Here is a 22,286-nt window from a genome sequence, read left to right as displayed (position 1 = left end):
AAAAAAAAAAAAAAAAAAAAAAAAAAAAAAAAAGCAAACCCTAAAACTGAGAAGAAATGGAAACAAATGATTCTACCTGTGACAGGTTGATCATCTCAATGCTGAGAAGACCAAATCTGCATCAATCCCCTCTTCTTGGACTAATTGACCTTAACCTCTTGTGCTTCCCAATATCTTTTAGGCCAAGAGTTGCAAACACCTGTTCGCCCCAAGGTCCAACTCTGATTGGCTGGTAATGGCTATGGGGGTGGGGATCTGTGCTCCTGAGGCTGAATCAGTGCTTGGCAATAAAGGCAGCCAGGATTGATTAGCAATGTCTGCAGTGGGCACAGACGGGCACACACAGAAGCTGTGCCTACATTAGACCAGAGTCCACAAAGGCAGAGTGACTTCTCATTCAGAATCGCCAGTGTCCTAGGCACGTGGAGGTTACCAGGAACCCACATCCAGTGAGTCCTTGACAGCTTAATGCCCAGAACACACAGAATACTTGACAGTTACCTCCAGGCCCGGCTCCCCCAAGCCCTACTCACCTGGACCCCTTAAAGCCCTGTGAGTGCTCGTGCAGATCAGGGCACAACGACCCATCTCAGACCCTCTGCAGCGGAGACCCTGTGGGGATGTCATGAGCCTGGGCTGAGCCAAAGCCTCCCCTACCCAGCCAGTGCCAGCCTCCCCTGTTCCCTCCATTTTGGCCCACAGTGTTTGCCAGCCCGCTGCTGCGGTCATCTCTGCTGGCCTGCTCATCAGACCCCTGATGCTCCGCTCAGCTCTTTCCATGCTCTCACCCCCACGGGGGCTGCTTCCCACAACTGCCAACAGCCTGAAGCCCTCGCAGGTACAGACTGATAACCACTCAGCTGTCACCGCAGTCCCGGACCTGGAGCAGTGCCCCAGCCAGATGCACCTCCGTATGGAGAGGGAATGTCACTGCATGACAGCCTTAAGATGTCACATACCCTTGAGGATGGAGGCAGGTCGGGGCAAGGTGATGATCTGCCGAGGCCCGTGGGGCTCAGGTCCCCTTGGTTGGGTGCTAAACCCTTAGTAAAGAAAGGGTTATCACTTGTCAGTGAGAATTCTGTCCTTTTGACTTTTCTTTTTTGCAATATGAGTAATTTTCTGAATTTGCTGTCAGTTAGCTCTCCAGGCATCCCTCCCTGAACACGTGTGCACAGGTGTGTACACACACACAATTCCGAGGAGCCTCCCACAGACTCTATCTTGCTACATGCCCACCAAAGAAACCATCAACGGGGCCCTTTTCCTGCACGTGATGAGGGCCTTTGGCCCTTCCTCCCTGGACCGCCCGTCCCTCCTCCAGACAGCTGCACAGCCTGCTCCCGTGCTTCACTGAGGCCTCTGCACAAACCTCCTCCTCAGGGAGGCCTTCTTGGATCCCCCGTCCAAGGCAGGACCTCCTGTCACCTGTTACCTCCCTTCCCAGCTGGACCGCCCTTCTCACCACCTGCCATCACTTCCTGTGTGTTCTTAAGTGCATTTGCTTCTCTGTCCCCAAAGCTAGAATGAAGCTGTCACTCAGCTGTGTGACCTTAAGCGGGTTAATGTCTATAAGGCTCAGTCTCCCGTCCTATAAAATGGGTACAATGAGAACCCTGCCTCATGGGTTATCGCAGATTCAAGGGGGCATGGATGGGAGCCCTGAACACACATGTAGCATATGCTCAGTAAATGGCCCCCACTACTGTCAACTGTCACCCCCATTTTGCAGATGGAAAGAGTGAGGCCCAGCAAGCAGAAGCAACTCGTCCAAGTTCACCCAGCTGGCGGGCCCGGGTCTGTTCCGACTCCAGATGCCCTGCTCTCACCCGTCTCATCACCACAACCAGAACAGCTCTGCTATGGACAAAGCAGGTCACTGTAAACCTTGCAGGAGGATTTCTTCCTGACCAGCCCAATAGAAAGACTGTGCAAAAGTACCACACGTCCTATAATTAAAGCTGGAGAATGATCAATTATCACCTTGCCGTGTAATTCTCTTCCCATCCAGGCATAAAAGCGTCACCGAACCGTGTGCCAGGGAGATAGGTTAATAATCAGCCTGGCTAATGAAGGACACTGATAAATCGTACTGGGGGCGTCAACACGCAGATACCAGAACAGGCCAAGCAGGAGAGGAGGGGCCCTGTATCGCAGTCGAGACCTTCTCTCTCAGGGACTCAACTTCCTGGTTTGCAAAACAGGAGGGCGTCTGGTCATCAAGAGGCCCTTAGCACCAGCAGTCCGCGTTTCCAGGAGATGGACTACCCGCCTCGGTCCAGGATCCAGAGAAAAGGAGAGGGGAGGGGAGGGGAGGGGCAGTCAGAGGTGACAGTCCCCCCCTGCCGCCCCCGCACCTGGCTGACCCAGAGGCTCCAGGGTGCACAGCCCACGCTGATATCACCGGGGTGAAGGAGCCAGGCGGGGACCCAAACCCTGGCACTCCAAGCTCCCAAAGAGTAACCCGCAGGTGGGGTGACAATGTACCCCAAACTGCTGCAGCCAACCAGGCTGAAGAGGAAGTGGTGTGTTGGCCGTGAAGGGAGTTAGGGAACTGGCAAGACAGCCTCCCTCTGTCTGCGGGCCAATTAGACAGAAGAGGTTACAGGTAAGTCGGACCGGGGGGGGGGGGGGGGGGGGGGGCTGGCGAGTGGCACCTGTTAGATCTGGGGAGGGTCTTTCTTCTGCCAGTGGGGGGCGTCCTTACAATGTGCTTCCAAGACACGGCCACTCACCCTCTCCGCTAGCAGCAGGGGTCTCATGGGTGTGACTGTCCTTCCCTGACCTCACCTGCTGCCCACTGCTGCATGAGAACGTCCAGCTCCTAACGCATCTAACCCTCGCTCGACCTGACCCAGGGAGCCTCCGCAGTCTCATGCCTCACCCCGAGATACACACACTCCTTCTGGTGCCCCACCAGCCGAGCTTCCTGCCTTCACACTCTCCTTCTGCTTCTGCGTTCATAGGTGACCTGTGCCCACGGGACTCTTCGTTACCTCTACTACACTCACTGTGTTTGTCTGCACGTCTGCATTCCTCACAGATGGGCAGCCTCCCAGGGCACAGAGGGTGAGATATTTCCCTAGATCTGTCTCCCCACCCTGAGCCTTGTACTAACAAAGCACCAGGGACTGTCTGCAGAGTGAACTGGCAAGCACAGGCTGGACAAGAACTGGTAGCTGCCTTTCCAGTTTCCGCACTCCTCTCTTCCTCAGAGAAAGAACTTCCATTTTATTAGGGTGGTAAACTGCCCAGCTGAAATGATTCCCCAGTCTCTTACAGCTAGCTGTGGCCAGCAGATGAAGTTCCGGCCAATGAGGTGCAGGTGGAAGCTGCTCTTTTAAACTTCTGACAAGGCTACTACAGGAAACTAACTCGGCTCAGAGATGAGCTCTTTCCCCTTCTGGCTATATGGAATGCAGATGTGATAGCTGCAGCTCCAGCAGCCACCTTAGAGCATGAGGCAACCTTGAGGATGAAATCCACATATTAGGACGATGAAGTAGAAAGACAGAAACCTGGGTCCCTGATGACTACAGAGCTGCCACACTAGACCTGTGTGAACCCTCTCATGTGAAAGAGGAATAAACTCTCTATTCACTAAGCCACCGTTATTTTGCGTTTTGTTACTCGCATATACACCTAATCTTAACAGATATCAAGGCACAAGAAAGATGAGAGAAGAGACACATATCCTGTTCTTTTCCCTATAATTTCTCCAGTCAGGAAGCCACCTTTATTGGGGACATGTCCTCCTTATCTTCATCCTTACATCCCAGCTTGGGACAGTGAGCTCAGGGGTTGGCCCCTGATGCTCCACCAAACACCCAGATAATCAGACCATGTGGTCATCTGGACAAGCACCCAGGAGGGATCCTGAAGAACCTCCTACCCAGGCTCCGTCACACGGCTGGCTGTGGCAGGGCCTCCCCAGGATGACCGCTGCCATCTTAGGGATTTTAGTTTTCTGTCAGCCCTGCTCCCTGAGCCCTCTCACCTCCAGGGTCCTGATCAGTGAGAGGATCTTGACCTTTCAATTTTATGCTGCCATCTTTCCTTCCTCTGCCCTCCCTATCACCCTTTCAACGCTTTACTTTTTCCATGGCATGCATATACAAAATACCTTACTTACTAGTTTATTTACTGTCTGGCTCTCCCTCTGCCTCTGCTACAATGTCAGCTCATGAGGAAAAGGATTTCTGTGTGGTTTTTTGCACTGTTGTACCCCTAACGTTTAGCGCAGGGACCGGCACCTATAAGTAGGTATTCATATATATTTTGGTTTGGGGGATCAGGAGACCTTGGATTCAGCCCTAGCTAGGTAACCCTGGACACATTTCCCCACTCACTCCTTCTAAATTAAACAACTCTTCTCAAAAAATTAAAAACAGAACTACCACATGACCCAGCAATTCCCATAAATACTTATGGGCATTTATCCAAAGGAAAGAAAAACACTTACTTTAAAGGAAACCTGTACCCCATGTTCATAGCAGCGTGATTTACAATAGCCAAGATATGGAAACAACTTAAATGCCCATTAATGGATGAATGAATAAAGAAGATGTGACATAGATATATAGATATAGATATAGATATAAGTATATAGATAGAGATATAATAGAATATTATTCACCCATAAAAAGAAGGAAATTCTGCCATTTGCAACAACATGGATGGACCTTGAGGGTATCACACTAAGTGAAATAAACCAAGACAGACAAAGACAAATACCTTATGATCTCACTTATATAAATGGAATCTAGAAACAAAAAAACAAAAACCACAAACTCATAGAAACAGAGAACAGACTGGTGGCTGCCAGAGGCAGGAATTGGGGGCAAAATGGGTGAAAGTACAAACTTCCAATTACAAAATAAGCGAGTCCTGGGGGTGTGAGGTACAGCGTGGTGACTCTAGCTAATAAGGCTCTGCTGCATACGTGAAAGCTGCTAAGAGGGTAGATCTTAAAAGTTCTCATCACACACACACAAAACTTGTAACAATGCGTGGTGATGGATGTTAACTAGACTTATTGTGGTGACCATTTCACAATAGATACAAATATTGAATCACTCTGTTGTCCTAAGGAAACTAACACAAGGTTATATGTCAATTATATCTCAATAAGAAATCCACAACAACCCTTGGTTGTCGTCCGCTCTGTATCAGGCAGTGTGCCCAGGGCTAGGGGTGCAGCGATGAAGAATTCTTATGTCACTGAGCTAGCTTCTAATGGCTGAGGGGGAGAAGAAAATGCATCCCAAATCAAGGGGACCAGAGCTATCCTAGCGGCTGGGACTGGTGCCCGGGAAATGCAAGTGCTGACTGGCCCAGCCTGGGAGGCCCGCCCCACAGGAGGGGCAGGCCCACGCTCCCCGGGCCGCCCGAGCGAGGCTGCCTGGCCGCACCCTGGAGGAAGGGCCAGGTCTTCCTTGTTCACACAGTAACAGCTAACCCTTACCGAGCGCTCAGTACCTCCTAGGGACGGTTCTCAGCCCACTTGGTTCGTGAGCTCAGCTCATCGTCACCACAACCCTGGGAGGCAGGTGCTGTATTAGCCCCATTTACAGGCAGGGAAACTGAGGCCCAGGGAAATTACATCAGCCAAAGTCACGGAGTTGGTGCTGGACCTGGATTGAAACTCGGGAGTTGGTGTCAAACAAAGGCAGCATGCTCTGAGTAGGAACACTCTAAATACCTTCTGCACGAAGACGCACGGGGGACCCAGACGCTGACGGTTACCTGGCATCAGGTGAGGGGCACATCCAGACCTGACCCAGGCCCCGAGGGCCCAGAATCTGCACCACGTGCCAGGGCCATTGTCCCCCGCAACGTCAGGGTTCTGTGGAGACCCTGCAGGGTGAGTCTCTACTGGACCAGGAGCCCCTCTGTCCCGATCCGTGTGGGAATCATTTCATCCACAAGGATGTCGGCGCTCACTGTCTGCCACCAGGGAGGCCCTGCCCCTGCTCCATACTCCTAATTTCAGCTTGACAATCACCTCTGTAGCTGTCCCCAAAGCTATTCTGAACAATCAGTGTTTTAACACACATTCACCAGAGCAGATGGATAATTTGCACCAGGGAACGGGGGGAGGGCAGGGCCTGGGGCTCACCTTGAGGGGCAGGTAGGCGGCAATGGTGATGCGGGCGCTCAGGTGGATGTGGCCGTGCTTGTAGCTCACGAGGAGCGCGGTGTAGCCCTGGGCCTCTGCCCTCACCGTGACACCACTGCAGTGCTCAGGCCCCGGCCGCAGCCTCCCTGCAAGAAGAGAACCACAAGGTCACTGAGACCTTGTCTCTGCCGGGAAAGACAGGACAGGCTGACCGCCCTCTTCCATTCTGGGCTTGAAACGAATCTTTTTAACTTACCATTTTAGAGTATAATTCCCATACCAAAGAGCACATAACACATTGTAAGCACACAACTCACAATTTTTCCCCCACAAGCTGAACACACTCTGTTTCCAGGACCAGGATGAAGAAGCAGTACGACCTGCACACTACCCCTGGGATCTCCTGTGGACCCTTCTGGTCAGGAGCCCCGCCCCAGAGGAAAACCACTGTTCACTGACTTCTAAGAGCACAGCTGAATTCTGCGGGCTCTGGACTCCATACGAAGGGAACCGCCTTGGTACCTGCCCCCTTCAACTCAACACTGGCGGTGAGATTCCACCTTACGTTTCGCACGCTGTAGATCTTCCATTCACATGTGTGCGTTATGCTGCTGTGTGAACAGACAGCGGTTTCTCCACGCTACAGGTACCACGCGGGGCTGCGACGAGTCGCGCTGCTGTGCGCGTGTGTGCGTGTTTCTTTGCGGACGTATTCACCTCTTCGGAGGGGTGCACCCCGAGGAGTGGGAGTGCAGGTAGTGGGAGTGTGTGCTCAGCTTCCCTCATTATCGCCAATTACCTTTCCCAAAGTGGCTGATGGACTTACGCTGCCTCTAGTGGCTGTGAAACATCCCTGCCAATCCTTGGTAAATATTTTCCATCTTTTACTAATTAAAAAAAATTCTGGTAAAATACACATTAACATAAACTTTTACCACGGTAACAACGTTTCCAGTTCAGTGGCATTAGGTACACTCACACTGTTGTGAACCACCACCCATCTCCAGACCACTCCTCATCTCGCAAAACTGAAACTCTGAACCCATCAAATATAACTTCCCAACGCTCACCCCCTCCAGCCCCTGGCAACCACCATTCTACTCTCTGTCTATATGAATTAATGCTGCTATAAACATGGACATACAAGTATTTCATCAAGATTCTGCTTGCAATTATTTTGGGTATATACCCAGAAATGGGATTGCTGGATCATACAGCAGTTCCATGTTTACTGTCTTTTTCTTTATTTTTTTTGGCCGCGTCGGGTCTTAGTTTTGGCACACGGGATCTTTCATCGCGGCACGCAGGCTTCTCTCTAGTTGTGGCGTGCGGGCTTCTCTCTCTAGTTGTGGCACGTGGGTTTTCTCTCTCTAGCTGTGGCACCGGACTCCAGGGCACATGGGCTCTGTAGTTTGTGGCATGCGGGCTCTCTCACTGAGGCCCGCGAGCTCAGTAGTCATGGCACGCAGGCTTAGTTGCCCCAGGGCATGTGGGATCTTAGTTCACCGACCAGGGATCGAACTCGCGTCGCCTGCGTTGGAAGGTGGATTCTTTACCACTGGACCACCAGGGAAGTCCCCCACGTTTAATTTTTTCAAGACCCTCCATACTGTTTTCCACAGTGGCTGCACCATTTTACATTCCCACCAACAGAGCACAAGGGTTTTAGTATATACACGTCCTCAGCAACACGTTTTTTTCTGTCTCTTTGCTAGGAGCCATCCTAAAGGGGTTTACGTGGTATCTCACTGTGGTCTTAATTTGAATTTATATCATGATTAGAGATGATCTTTTCATATACTGGTTGGCCATTTGTATATCAGCTTTAGAGCAATGTCTATTCACATCCTTCATCCATTTTTTTCATTAGGTTATTTGTTTTATTATTGTCAACTTGTAGGAGTTCTTTATATATTCTATAAATTTATTTATTTATTTATTTATTTATGGCTGCATTGGGTCTTCATTGCTGCGCACGGGCTTTCTCTAGTTGCGGCGAGTGGGGGCTACTCTTCGTTGTGGTGTGCGGGCTTCTCCTTGCAGTGGCTTCTCTTGTTGCGAAGCACCGGCTCTAGACGCCTGGGCTTCAGTAGTTGTGGCGCACGGGCTCGGTAGTTGTGGCTCGTGGGCTCTAGAGCGCAGGCTCAGTAGTTGTGACGCACGGGCTTCGCTGCTCCGCGGCATGTGGGATCTTCCCGGACCAGGGATCGAACCCATGTTCCCGGCATTGGCAGGCGGACTGTTAACCACTGAGCCACCAGGGAAGTCCCATATATTCTAGGTATGAACCCCATATCAGACATATGATTTGCAAATATTTTCTCCATTCCATAGGTTGCCTTTTATTTTTAAGACTTTTTTAGAGCACTTTTAGGTTCACAGAAAAATTAAGAGAAAGGCACAGAGATGTCCTACGTACTCCCTACCCTCATATATACACAGCCTCCCCCATTATCAACATCCTCTCCCAAAGTGGTACACTTGTTACAACTGATGCTCCTACACTGACACACCACAATCACCGGAAGCCACAGTTCACATTAGGGCTCCCTCTTGGTGTTGTGCATACTATGGGTTTTCACAAATGTGTAACGACATGTATCCGTCATTATAGTATCACACAGAGTATTTTCTGGGCTCTCTATTCTATTCCATCGGACTGTAAGTCTGTGCAAATGCCACTCTGTTTTGATTACTGTAACTTGTAGTAAGTCCTGAAAATGGGAAGAATGAGATCTCCAAGTCTGTTCTTTTCTCAGCACTGTTTTTGCTATTCCGGATCCTTTGAGATTCCACATGAATGCTATTTTTCTGAATTCATTTTACACCTAAGAGTTCTTTTGGTGGAATCTTGAGGGTTTTCACATATAAGATCATGTTATTTGCAAACAGATAAGTTTACATCTTCCCTTCCAATTTTGGGTCTTTCATTTCCTTTTCTTGCTTAATAGCTCTGGCTAGACTTCCAGTATTATGCTGAAGTGGTGACAGCAGGCAACCTTCTCTTGTTCCTGATCTCAGGGTAAATAAAAGCTTTCAGCCATTCACCACGGAGCATGATGTTAGCTGTGGGTTTTTCTTATATGGCTTTTATTATGTTCATGTAGTTTCCTTCTATTCCCAGTTTGTAGGCTGATTTTACCATAAAAAGGTTTTGAGACTTGTCAGCTGATTTTTCTGCATCAATTGAGAGAATCATGCGGTTTTCTTCCTACATTCTGTTAATGTGATGTATCAGCTGTAGTCAGTTTTAGACTACTGAAACAGTGCATTCCAGGAATAAATCCCACCTGTTCATGGTGTTTAATCCTTTTAACTGAATGCAGTTTGCTAGTATTTTGTTGAGGATTTGTCCATCCACGTGCATAATGGATATTGGTCTGTACTTTTCTTGTAGTATCTTTGTCTGGCTTTGGTATCAGGATCATGCTAGCTTCACAGAATGAGTTAGGAAGTGCGCCCTCTAATTTTTTAGAAGAAGGATAAGTGTTAGTTCTTTAATTCACCTGTGAAGCCATCAGGTCCATGGACTTTCTTTGTCAGGAAGCTTTTGATTACCGATCCAGTCACCTTGCTAGTAATGAGTCTATCCAGATTTTCTATTTCTTTGTGACTCGGTCTAGGCAGGTTTTGTATTTCTAGGAATCTGTCGTATTACCCAGGTTATCCAATTCGTTAGGGTACAATTGTTCATAATCCTTTTTATTTCTCCACAGTCACTGATAATGTCTCCATGTTCGCTTCTATTTTAATAGTTTGTCTCCTCTTTCTTTCTTAGTCAGTCTAGCTAACAGTCTGCCAACTTTGCTAATCTTTCCAAAGCACCAACTTTGGGTTTTGTTGATTTTCTCTATTGCGTTCCTATTCTCGGTTTTACCTCTGCTCTAATCGTTATTGTCAGCTGCTTCTGCTGGCTTTGGGTTTAATTCGTTCTTGTTCTAGTTTTCTAAGCTGCACAAAGTCAGGTTATTGATTTGAGATCCTGTTTTGCAGCGCAAGCGCTTATAGCTATAAATTACCCTCTTAGCACTGTTCTGCTGTGTCCCTAAGTTTGGTACATCCTGTTTCGTTTTCCTTCATCTCTAAGTAATTTCTAATTCCCCTTGTGATTTCTTTGACAAAATTGTTCTTTATGAGTATGTTATGTAATTTCCACAAATTTGTGAATTTTCCACTTTTCCTCTGTTACTGATTTCTAACGTCCTCCCACTGTGGTTGGAGAAGATACCTTGTACGATATCTACCTTTTAAAATCTACTAAGACATAAGTTGTACTCTAACACGTGGTCTGTCCTGGAGAAGGCCCCACGTGCACTTGTGTGTTGTGGTGGGTGGGGTCACATGTGTCTTAGATCTGGTTGGTTCACTGTGTTGTTCAAGTCCTCTACTTCCTCACTCATCTTCTGTCTGGTTGTTCTATCCATCCCTGAGAGTGGGGTATTGAAAGCTCCAACTATTATTTAGAACCGACTATTTCTCCCTCAGTTATGCCCATTTTTGCTTCATATATCTTGATGATCTGTCATTAGGGGTGAAAATGTTTACAGTTTTATCTTCCAGCTGTACTGAATATACAGTGTTTTCTTTGTCTCTTGTAACAATTTCTGATTTAAAGTCTATTTGTCTGATGTTAGTATAACCACCATGCTCTCTTATGGTTACTGTTTGCATGGCATGGACTGTCTTTTTCAATCATTTCATGTTCAAATTTTGTGTCTTTTTTTAAATTTATTTTTTATTTTTGGCTGCATTGGGTGTTCGTTGCTGTGTGCGGGCTTTCTCTAGCTGTGGCGAGCGGGGCTACTCTTCGTTGTGGTGCATGGGCTTCTCATTGCGGTGGCTTCTCTTGTTGAGGAGCACAGGCTCTAGGCGCACAGGCTTCAGTAGTTGTGGCTCGCAGGCTCTAGAGCACAGGCTCACTAGTTGTGGCACACAGGCTTAGTTGCTCTGCGGCATGTGGGGTCTTCCCGGACCGGGGCACGAACCTGTGTCCCCTGCATTGGCAGGCGGATTCTTAACCACTGCGCCACCAGGGAAGTCCCAACTTTTTTGTGTCTTTGGAACTAAAATGAGTCTCTTATAGATGGCATGGCGGGATCATACATTTTTATCCATTCTACTAATCTGCCTTCTGTTTGGAGAATTTAATCCATTTACAGTTAAAATAATTACTAAAGACATTTCTTTTACTCTGCTGTTTGTTTTCTATATGCCTTCTGGCTCTTTTGTCCCTCATTTCCTGCTTGGCCATCTTCTTTTGCTCTTAGCTGATTTCTTGTAGTGAATCACTTTACTGCCCTTCTCATTTCCTATTGTGTATATTCTATGGCTATTTTCTTTCTGGTTACCTTAGGATTACATTTAACATCCTAAAGTTATAATGGTCTAATGCCAATTTACACCAGCTTAACTTCAATAACATATAAAAACTCTGCTCCTGTACAGCTCTGACCCCACCCCCTTTCAGTTACTGATGTCACAGAATTATACCTTTATGCATTGTGTGTCCAAAAACAGACTGTGTTTTTTAAAAATACATTAGTCTCTTAAATCAAAAAACAAGAAGTGGAGCTACCAACTGAAGTTACAATAGCACCAGCTTTTCTAATCACCTGTGTATTTACTTAATTTCTTCACAGGGCTTTGTCCTTCATTTCAACCTGAAGGATGCCCCTCGCTGCAGCCAGGTCTGGTGGTAAAGGTCGCTCAGCTTTGGTTGATCTGGGAAGGTCTAAATTTCTCCCTCACTTTTGAAGGACAGTTTTGCCAGATATAGGATTCCTGGTTGACAGCTTTTTTCCTTCAACACTTTGAATACATCAAGCCCACGCCATCCGGCCTCCAAGGTTTCTGATGAGAAATCTCCTGATCTTACTGGAGAAAATCAGATGAAAACTAACTTTCTCGGGCTTCCCTGGTGGCGCAGTGGTTGAGAGTCCGCCTGCCGATGCAGGGGACACAGGTTCGTGCCCCGGTCCGGGAAGATCCCACATGCCGCAGAGCGGCTGGGCCCGTGAGCCATGGCCGCTGAGCCTGAGCGTCCGGAGCCTGCGCTCTGCAACGGGAGAGGCCACAACAGGGAGAGGCCCGCATACCACAAAAAAACAAAACAAACAAACAAAAAACTAGCTTTCTCTCAGCTCTACAGATGCTAACAATGTACCTTCACACCCAGGCCAGGTCTCTACTCGTCTTCCATGCAGTTTCTTCATATGCATTACTTCCTGGAGCCGACAGTTCTTAGAATTGATAGTAAATGAACTCCCTTTTTAATTGCGCAGGGATGGCCCACAGGTGTAGCAGGAAGGACCACACAGAGAACACCTGGATTCCAGGTCTAGCTTTGCTCAAGCCAAGCGGTCCTTGCTGAGTTACTTGTTATAGGAATCATCGCAGAGAGCTAGGCAAACAGAAGGCATTTGTGTTTTCCTCTTTTAGTCCCTAGATCAATTGTTTCCAGACTCCAGTATTTTCCAGACCAGCAAAATTGTTCACTTTGTCTTATTGGACTGCTCAGTGAGCCGCTGGAACAGATAATAATCATTTGTAATTAGAACATCAATTCTTTGTAGGTAAGTAGGTGTCTTTGGATTGTTTTAAAAGCCCTTTAATAGTAGTTTCCTTTAACTCCCAAAGAGACTAAATATTCTTCTGTTATTTTCTTGCCTCTATCCTTGTGCCAGTAAGGCTTTTTCAAAAAAATACAGAGCACAAAGGAAAATTTGGGGCCAGTGAATTCCTATTTAAATTCTATTCTCATTGTTTCCTCTGTGTGGGTTAGCTGGATTGTGAGCTCCACAAGGGGAAGTCTGGAATCACCCCTCAACATCCCAGGTTTTCAAATACTATGTATTCGACATAATAACAAAAATTTAATAAAGATACTTACCTTACCATGTCTCATGCAACAGAATATTTTCCTGTAGTGTCGTGATGTCAGTTGAGTTGTAGTATTATTTTGAGGCCAGAGTTTAAGGAAACAGAATTTAATATTTCAAGTGTCTATGTTATGAGGTCTTTAGAAGCCAAAAATTATTACAGATTTTCAAGCTAGAAATGAAAAGGCCACTGGATTATCCGACAGTTTTCATTTCGAATAAAGTAAATATCAATCTTGAATAACCCACATAAACAGAAAGCTCTTTGGGTCCTTTTTTTGTTTGTTTTTGTTTTGTTTTTTTGGTTGTTTGTTTGTTTGTTAAAGAGTAAAGGGGTCTTGAGACCGATTAGTGAGAAAACCACTGTGGTTTATCCCCAGCTGTGACTGGTCCGTTTCTTGCTCTGACCTCATAGGTGCCACTGTGATGTATTCACAGAAAACCTATAGAAGTCCCTGCTGGGCCCAGGTTTTGGGTCTTTATAGCCCAGGAAGCTGCCTTTGGTGACCTGATGGCATTGGACCCACAGTTGGCTTGTTTTTTGCTTTTTACCCGTTTTGTTTATTTGTTCTTTTTTCTCTACTCTTTCATTTTTCTTTATTTTCTTTGTTCTTTTTCTCATTTTATCTGAATTTTTTTTGTATTTTTACTACAGTTAGTATCGTTAGAATTGTTGGTATAGGTAGTGTAGGTAGTATTTATTAGCACAGTAAGTATAGTTAGCATTGTTAGTTAATATTGTCAGTTAGTGTAGCTAGCAGGTCACCGTGGTGCAGGGCCTCACTGAGGCCTCCCTGGTGACAAGGAGGCTCGTGTGGACTGTTCCAGGCTCCTCAGGACCACTGGCCGAGGTAGCTTCGCCAAGGTGACATTGGCCCAGATGGCCATCAGGGTCGTTAAGGAAACTCAGCAGAGCTCCTCCAGCCTCCAGGCACTTTTCCATGAAGTGCACAGCGTGAAGGTTTTAAATCACCCAACATCATAAAGTTATCTGAGGTGACTGACCGGAGGAGACCTGTTGGACCATTTACAGGCCGCAGGACACACGGAGGCCCGGGGCACATGGGCAGCTGGTCTCTGCCCTGCAGCACGGCCACCAGGAGGGGATCGAGCCTGGGACCTGAGCCAGGATATCTCCTCTCTGAGGATGAGACGGACACGACAGCTGCAGACTTGGGCCCCAGCGTGAGTTCACGGGCAGAGGAGCCTCGCGTCCCCACGCAGCTGTACGGGGACAAAGTGGGCGGCCTGAGGAGCGCCAGGAGTCAGGGCAGAGGCCAGAGAGCCCGCCGGTCCCCCAGCCAGCTTGGAGGCGAGGACCACCACCTCCAGCCCAGCCCTGCGGTGGGGCCCGGGGCCTCCCCTCCCCCCACAGCACCAGCTGCCACACTGGAGCCTCAGAGAAAGCCGCACGCCCCCAGGGCGGGACCCTCCTGGGCACCCTGACGCTGGGACCCCCGCCTCGCCCTCTGGCAGCCAGAACCGGCAGCGGGTGGCTGGGAGATTCTCGAACTTTATCAGAAAGCATCTACGTTTCAGGCTGCCGGGCAAGAAGCGTCACAGCAAAGCGAGCCCAGTGTGACCCCTTTTGGACGGCGGAGGAAGGGCGGACCGCATTTAAATGCAGAGCAAGAGGACGGGGAGCCAGGAGCCTGGCGACGCTCCCAGGGCCATATGGGGCCATGAGGGATGCATCGTGCTGCTCTGAGCACGTTTGGCGTTTCTCTGGGGGGCGTATTTCAGCATTTCTGTCAGGTGTGTCCCAAGGAGTGCAGGATTTCACCTCCGGTCCTTAGCACCTATGTTCAGCTTTCGTCACTTTTGCCAACTATCCTTCCCAAAATGCTGTGTCGAGTCACACTGCTACTCACAGCTGCACTGCATCCCTGCCAATACTTGGTATTTTCCACCTGTTTAAAAAATGCCATTCTGGTGGAATTTTAGTTTTCTTTCCAAACATTTAGAAAGAAATCATGCTGTGAAGCTCCGCAGACCTGTCCCCTAGATTCTGCAGCTAACATTTGTTTCTGTTTCTCTGCTGCATATCTATCCACCACCTCCCCATCCATCAGTCCATTCCACTTTCTTATGCTTCGAAAAGTGAGCCGTGGGGCTTCCCTGGCAGTCCAGTGGTTGAGACTTCGCCTTCCAATTCAGGGGGTGCGGGTTCAATCCTTGGTCGGGGAGCTAAGATCCCACATGCCTCATGGGCAAAAAAAACAAAACACAAAACAGAAGCAATATTGTAACAAATTGAATAAAGACTTTAAAAAATGGTCCACATCAAAAATATCTTAAAGAAAAAAAAAAAATGAGCCGCAGGCATCAGTACACTTCATCCTAAACGCTTTCGCACACACATAATTATCTGCAGGTCAGTATTTCTTTAGGGTTCTTTTTCTCGTAAGGTCAAATTCACACAGGTGAAACGCACAGATCTGGAGCACAGCACGCCAGGAATTCTGACAAATGCAGAGCTGGGACCTAGGACTGTGGAACCCAAACCCTGTCCACTATCCTTTATTCCGGGGACCTCCTGGCTGCAGCCTGTGGACGCCCCTCCAGGACGCCCGTGGGGTGATGGTGCAAGCAGCAGGCTCCTCTCCTGCCATTGGTGGGCCTGCCTCTCCCACACTGATGTCCGCTTCCGCCCTAAACAGTGGCCTCACTGGGGACGCAGTCCATAAAGCCCAGTTTCTCCTGGACGGTCAGAGAGGATGCAGCAGCACCTCCAGGGAAGGGTGTGAATGCGATGATGTCCAGGGACGTTCTGTGACGTCCAAGCAGCTTCACGCTCAAACGGCTCTGTGAGTGCCGACAACCACGGTGGCGGCGTGGAAAGCCGCTCGGTCCCACAGGCGAGCCTACAAACACCTCTGCTGTCAAGCTTCCTGAACTCTGCCAGCATCACGTGGTCACTCCTCTGCTCCGAAACCAGCGGTGGCCCCCACTTCTGGCCCCTGAGGTCCACGCCCCCCCAAGCCCCCCGTGATTCCGGATTCGACAGGTTCCGCCACGCCAGGCCACTGTGTGCACACACACCCCACGGGTGTGCCTGCGAACGCCGCTCCCCGCCCACTCTAACCCTGCCCAGAGCATACTCACCATCAGTCCTCGGTTTTCGTCATCTGCAATCGGAGGGCACTCCCTGGGTTGGCTCCCCTGGGAGGCCCTGCTTCCCGGGGGACTAAGGATCCAGGGTCAGTGTCAGACACACCCAGCTCCATATCCCTCGTGGCCCGGGAACCTCACGGGACCTTGGGCAGCGCGACACAGCCTCAGTCTCTTCGTCTGACACGTGACCCAACCACAGCCCCTCCTACCACGGTCGCTGTGACGCCTGGTGAGGTCACGCACGCCAAGTGCACACACCACGCCCGGAAGGGTTGACACCCTATAAGACGGTGGCTGAGCATAGCTGCCACCATCACCACCGATATCACTGCCCAGCCCTGCAGGGGGTGCTTGGCTTCGATGGCCCTGGAGGGAGGGACCGTGCAGTCACTAAGGTGTTATAATTCTGTAACCCGTCAGAACCCCTATTGACAGTGTATCCTGAGCACCTGTAACATTCCAGGCACCGCGACGGGCATGGTGACATGCGCCTCTACTTCGGATGACACCCGTTTTAGAGATGTGGAAACTGAGGCTCAGAAAGCCGAGTGACATGCAACCACATGGCAGTAAGATCCAGACCAGACCACTGCTGATGGTGGACAAGGGGACAAATGCCACTTCTCAGGCTATGACCGTGCTGCTGGTTCAGCCTCTGAATTAGGAATCTGGGGCAGCCCACGCTGAGAACCCAGGCCGTCGGCCCCGACCCTGCCGTCCGGCGGCCGCTCACAGCGCTGCTTTACCTGGGAGCGGCTGGAACACGCCCTGGTTCTCCATCTCCACCGCCAAGTCAAAGTGGGAGCAGTCGCTCAGCGTGACCACCTCGTCAGCCCCACCAGGCATGAGGCCGTGGATCCTCAGGGGCAGCTCCAGGCTCTGGCCCATGCTGGCCTCCACTGGGCACGGGGCGAACTCCATGCCGCTGGGCTCAATCACGTACACCTGGAGGACAGGGGCGTGCATGGTTGGCAGGCTCCTCGGAGGAGGAACAGCCGCTGCTCAGCTTTCCTCAGACCCTGTGTATGAGCACTGAGGACCCATCGGTGAGAAGCCTGAGCTTGGGGGACACGATGGTGTGTACTGGGGGCAGGGAGACCTTCAGGACAGAGCCGTCAGGGAAGGCCTCCCTGGGAGGGTGCTGTAGAAGCTCAGACCCGGGAGCCATGTCAGAGGCAGCCAGACAAAGGTCTGGGAAGACGAGACGGTCCGTGCAAAGGTCCTGAGGCACATACGGCTCAGCGCATTGGAGGAACATGAAGAAGGTGAGTGTGCAGGGTGAGAGGGGCATCACCAAAAACAACACTAATACTTACACCACACAAACTTCTCACACGCCAGGCTCTGTTCCAGGAACAGAATGAACTCATCCCATCCTCTCAGCCTCCTTGTTAAGAAGGTTCTATTATCAACCTGTCTGCCTGATGAGGAACCTGGCACGGGAGGTTAAGAGCCTGCCCGGCTGGAGCACGGTGGTGTCTGGACCAGGCAGGCGGCCCTGGAAGCCAGGTTCTGACCACTACACATGCTCAGGAACTGTCCTCAGGCTCTGGGCTGAGCAGCCAGGTGAGAGGGGCACATTTACTGCGATAAAGAAGCTTGGGAGCAACCTGGTCACAGATTATCCAAATACTTGACAATTGTGCTGCAGTTAAGGGGTCTCAGTTACAACCCTCCTTACACGAGTTAGATGGATCTTTAGGTAGGTGCGTGTGGATCGAAATAAAAAGAGGAGAAAAACCTGTACGTCAATGTCCCAAACAGTGTAGGAGACGGTTGGGGATGGACGCACTGTATATGGAGCTTTCATGTCAGCCCTAAATGAGGTAATAAAACAGGCTGAGATCAGGGTCAGTCGGTCAGGAAAGAGTTGGGGTCCGGAGGCCACCAGGTGGGGCTGGCAGAGGCTCGGCTGCAGGTGGCCACTCCCACCTTCGGCCTTTGCTGAGTTGGTCCCACGTCACTTGGGACGAACACCAGGTGCAGGGGCCCCATGCAGGGACTCCCGACTTGGACCTGAACAGGAGTCAGAGGAAAGGAATGGGGCCAGTCTCTTGGAGTCTGGGAGCTTTCCCTTCACTGTGAATTTACAACCCAACGCCCAGTGGCCCCTCCAACTTGGAGATTCATAGCTTTCAGGTTGGGGGTATCTTCTCGAATGACTCCTTTGAATACCTCGTGTCTCTGTGTCCTCTGGTCTCCCTTCCAGAAACCCGGCTGGTTCCATCCCTGCCTGGTGTGGGACGGGACGACCATGTCCCTGAATTGGCCATGAGCTCAGGGGCAGGGCTGGACCTGACACCCGATGCCCTCACCACCACCACCAAAGCCAAGTGCAAGGCCAAGGGCGAAAGGGTGTTTCTGAATTAAGCCTGAGGCTGGTTAAGACGGTGGCCGCAGACCACCACCCGAGCCTCCCCGCGGCCGACCTGGCCCAAGGTCTTACCTTCATCTCACCGAAATGTAGCGGGTTCTGCACATCATGTGCCTGGATCACACTGAGTCCAGTGTCACTGCCTGTGGTCATCACGCCCTTGACGGTGACCGTGGCAACCACAGAGCTCGAGGAAGACCAGCTGAAGTTCCCACTCCCACCGTGGGCCTAGGGAGGGAAACCATCATCAGGTCAGCCCACCTGCCCGTCCCTTGGTCCCTCTCTCTCTCACACGCAGTCGGCATCGCGCCACCACGTGGTGACATGTGGCATCAGCCAACGTCTGGCTGGCACTGCCTCTGCCCCTCGCTCTCCCCACCCTGTCTCTTTCTGGTCCTCATATTCTGGGGACCTTGTGGCTTACACGCGCGTATGCAAATGCCCATGACAGTGGCCCCAGGACCCAGGGGCACCTCCTGAGCTCAGGCTGGAATGGGAAGACCCGCGCCCCAGAGCCGGGTGTGGGACTCGGCTTCCCTGCCCACTCCTGACATAGACCCCTGCCCGCTTCGAGTCATCTGCCGTGAAGTCAAGGACAGCCCAGAGGCTTCCAGACCAGGGGCCACCATCCCAGGACCCTAGAGGGGCCAAGAAGGTGACACAACTGAGTGAAGAGGCAGTGGGTCCCAGTACCCACACAGGACACCTGTCCTCACTGCCGTGAGACAGCAAAAACTGATGGGACGGGGCAGGCCACATGGGCTCTAGCCCCGACGGGCATCGGGCCCTGCCACTAACGCCAGGTGGGCACGTGAACAACAAAGACCAAGAACACCTTAGATGTGACAGAGTTGGAGGTGCCTTCCCCTCGAATTCCAAATTTTTCTCTAAAGATCTTTACACTGTTTCCAGAAAACAAAAATTTTTTACAAAAAGAAACGTGTGGAAGTTAAATCCATGTTCAGGACTTTCTTTATCATGCTTTCTTTACTATTTTTCAAGGTTTTTTCCCAATTACCAAAATACACTGCTGTGACAGAAACCTCAGACAATACAGAAAGCACAAAGACTCTGATTTTGAATTCTCTCCTGACCACTAGAAGGTAATTGTAGTAGAAACAGAATGGACGTAGAACCCCAACCCCATGGAGACACCCAAAGGAATGCACCCAGATGGGGTCTCACGGTTACCTTTATCGTGTACTGATAGGCGCCCGTCTTTGGTTGCCAGGGAAACGTCAAGATGCTTGGATAGAGGGTGATGGGGACATGGATTTCCACCTCCTGCTGGTTCCACACAGGCACCCGCAACGTGTGGACACCTCCATCCTGCAAGGGGGGGAGGGTGCCATATGCCACCATGACAACCAGGTCAGCACTCAAGCAGGCCCCCGCCCCTCCCTGGGGACTGGTCCCCAGGGTAGATTTTTCAGTTGTGGGGGAGTGGGAAGGAAGATGCCAGGTACCCTGTGGCCTTCTCCATCTCCATGGAGACGGCTTTTGGTGGCTCTGCAACAGCCACTCCAATAAATGCTGCTTCCCTGCATCCTCACAGCACCCCTGACGGGATGGACGTGGTTATCCCCAGTTTACGGACGGGGAAACCTAGTCATGGGGCGTGACAGCAACTCGCCCAAAGGAGTCTCCCTTTGGTAGGAATCTCTGCCTGGTTCACAGGCCGTTTCTGCCGCTGCCAGGTCCGGGAGAGGTTTGTGTGGGGTAGCAAGATAAGAACACCCACGCCAAGCTTCCAATCAGTAAAATCTGCTCCCACCGAAACCGACTGGCCTTTTAAATACACGGGGAAATTTTAAAACTTTGAAGAATCCAAGCACCCAAAACAGCCAAAGAGATGCTCGTGGGTCCTGGTCAGTGCACGGCTGGACACACGGGCCCGACACTGCTCCTGGCAAGGGATTCTACCTCCAGTCCCAGAGGTGCAGGCTCACTTTTACAGGGGCCAGCAAAGGGCAGAGGGAGAGGGGCTCTGGCCCAGCACAGGGACAGGGGACAGGCAAAGGCCAAACCCCCCACCCCCAGACACCACTGTGAGCCCAGAGCAGGAGGGACCCCCGTCGTGCCCACGACAGCAGTGCACTCTTGGGGTCCCGACTCCCCCGGGCTCATGTCCAGCCTGGTTTGACATTTCCATCTGCGAAAGTCCCGGGGGGGCTGGGGGGGCCGAGGGAGGCTCCAACTTGCCTGGTCCACCACGGAGGTGAGGGCGGCCTCGATGGCCGTCTGGCCCCTCTTTGTCGCCCTGACGTGATGGTACGACCCGTTCTGGGAAGAAGCCAGAACCTCAAAGAACTCCGCAGGGAGCGTGGTTTCGATGTGGATGTTCTGGAAGGTGAGGCAGGAAGGTGAGAGGAGCTTCCAGGACAACTCAGGGACGTTGGGACGCAGGAAAGAAGCCACGTGGCCCCCAAACAGCAGCCAGGCCCTGGATCTGAGCTCTGAGTGCTCTGGCCTCTGACCTCTGACCCCTCCCAGGCTGCCCTCCCCTTGTGACCCGAGGACCTGGCACTCGTGAGCCCGAAGGCTACTGTTGGCTCTCAGACCCTGCGGTCCCAACAAGGAAACCACCAAATACAAAAAAGGACATCAAAAGCCCTTAGAGCTAATTTCTCCCAAAATGGTGATCGACCGAGTCTTTGCCTAGTAACGCAAGGAAGGCAGTGGCTTCAGCAGAGAGGCTGAAGGGGAACCTCGCCCCTTCCTTGAAAACTCAGACCCCACAAGGAAGGTCCAGAGATTCTCATGATCCTGGGAATTTCTCACAAAGGACCAAACACGGCCGAGACTTCTTTCCACCTGCCCATTTGTGATGCTCTTTCCAGAGCCAGGAAGCTACTGAGCTTGGCCTCAGTCAAGGGGCCTTCCGGACAGGTTGCAGGTATTCCTGGCCCTGAGGCTCTGCAGTGCTGTGAGGTCCCCAGGCTAATGAGGAGGGGCAGGAGGGCAGCGGGCAGACGCCACCTCCGCAGCACTGCCTTTGTGACCCTGCTGCCAGGGGCCTCCTCTCCCAGCTCCAGCCCTGTAGGAGGCGGGGCCCCTGGTGCAGACGCACAGGCTGACAGGCCCTTGAGACGCCCGAGGGGTCCCACGACACTGTCTTCCATGGACCCAGCCGCACCGTTAGGAAGCACCGCAACTCAGCCTGCCTGCTCAGGGCCCCCTGTGTTTGGGGGCTGCTCGTTGGGCAGCTGCTCCAGGAGAGGCACCCCACCCCCCAACCCCATCAGGCCCGAAGGGGGACTCACATCCGACAGGTAGACCTTGTTGCCGGACTTGTCAAGCACTTCGACGGTGATTTCGTACAGGCGGCCGGTCTCGAACACCCACCTGCCACCAGGGTGGACTGTGAACCCTACAAAACAGGCAGACACAGAGCCTCAGTGCTGAAGCCACAGGGGCCTGTGGCTGAGGGAGAGGATGGCACCAGGCCTGGTCAGCACCGAGGCCCCAAGGCCGCTCCTCTGCACTCCTCCGGGGAGGAACCAGCTGTGCGTGACGGTGAGATCTAATGCCCATATCAGGCCTGAGCCCTCAGAACCTGAGCTGACCTCAGATGCACCAGGACCAAACATTCCCCACCGGCTGCCCCAGGGCCCATTCACACTTGACCCTATCCACGGTGGCTCTGACCCACAGTGAGACGACACTCTGAGCCCACAGTAGGTCTACGCTCTGAGTGCACAGTAGGTCTACACCCTGAATCCGTAGTGAGTCTACAGCCTGAATCCACAGAGAGTCTACACCCTGAATCCACAGAGAGCCTACACCCTGAATCCACAGAGAG

The 22,286-nt window shown here is 51.2% G+C and overlaps 1 protein-coding gene across 4 annotated transcripts in view; it reads right to left on the bottom strand.

Annotated features, from left to right (window-relative positions):
- The window catches only part of NUP210 (nucleoporin 210), a 100,472-nt gene that overhangs the window by 46,806 nt on the left and 31,380 nt on the right, over positions 1–22,286 (bottom strand). For all 4 annotated transcript variants that reach the window (XM_029242459.1, XM_029242462.1, XM_029242461.1 and 1 more), the window contains 6 exons: positions 21,748–21,854; positions 20,687–20,827; positions 19,676–19,813; positions 18,557–18,712; positions 16,857–17,055; positions 6,119–6,264 (listed from right to left, as the gene is read on the bottom strand). In XM_029242459.1, coding sequence (XP_029098292.1) covers positions 6,119–6,264; positions 16,857–17,055; positions 18,557–18,712; positions 19,676–19,813; positions 20,687–20,827; positions 21,748–21,854 — 887 coding nt within the window. The remainder of the gene's footprint in view (positions 1–6,118; positions 6,265–16,856; positions 17,056–18,556; positions 18,713–19,675; positions 19,814–20,686; positions 20,828–21,747; positions 21,855–22,286) is intronic.

Source organism: Monodon monoceros, unplaced genomic scaffold, assembly GCF_005190385.1.
Source record: "Monodon monoceros isolate NGI ecotype Baffin Bay Population unplaced genomic scaffold, NGI_Narwhal_1 Super_Scaffold_3, whole genome shotgun sequence".
NCBI lineage: Eukaryota > Metazoa > Chordata > Mammalia > Artiodactyla > Monodontidae > Monodon > Monodon monoceros.
Note: the sequence above shows the minus strand (reverse complement) of the source record. Positions and strands in the feature narration are given on the sequence as shown.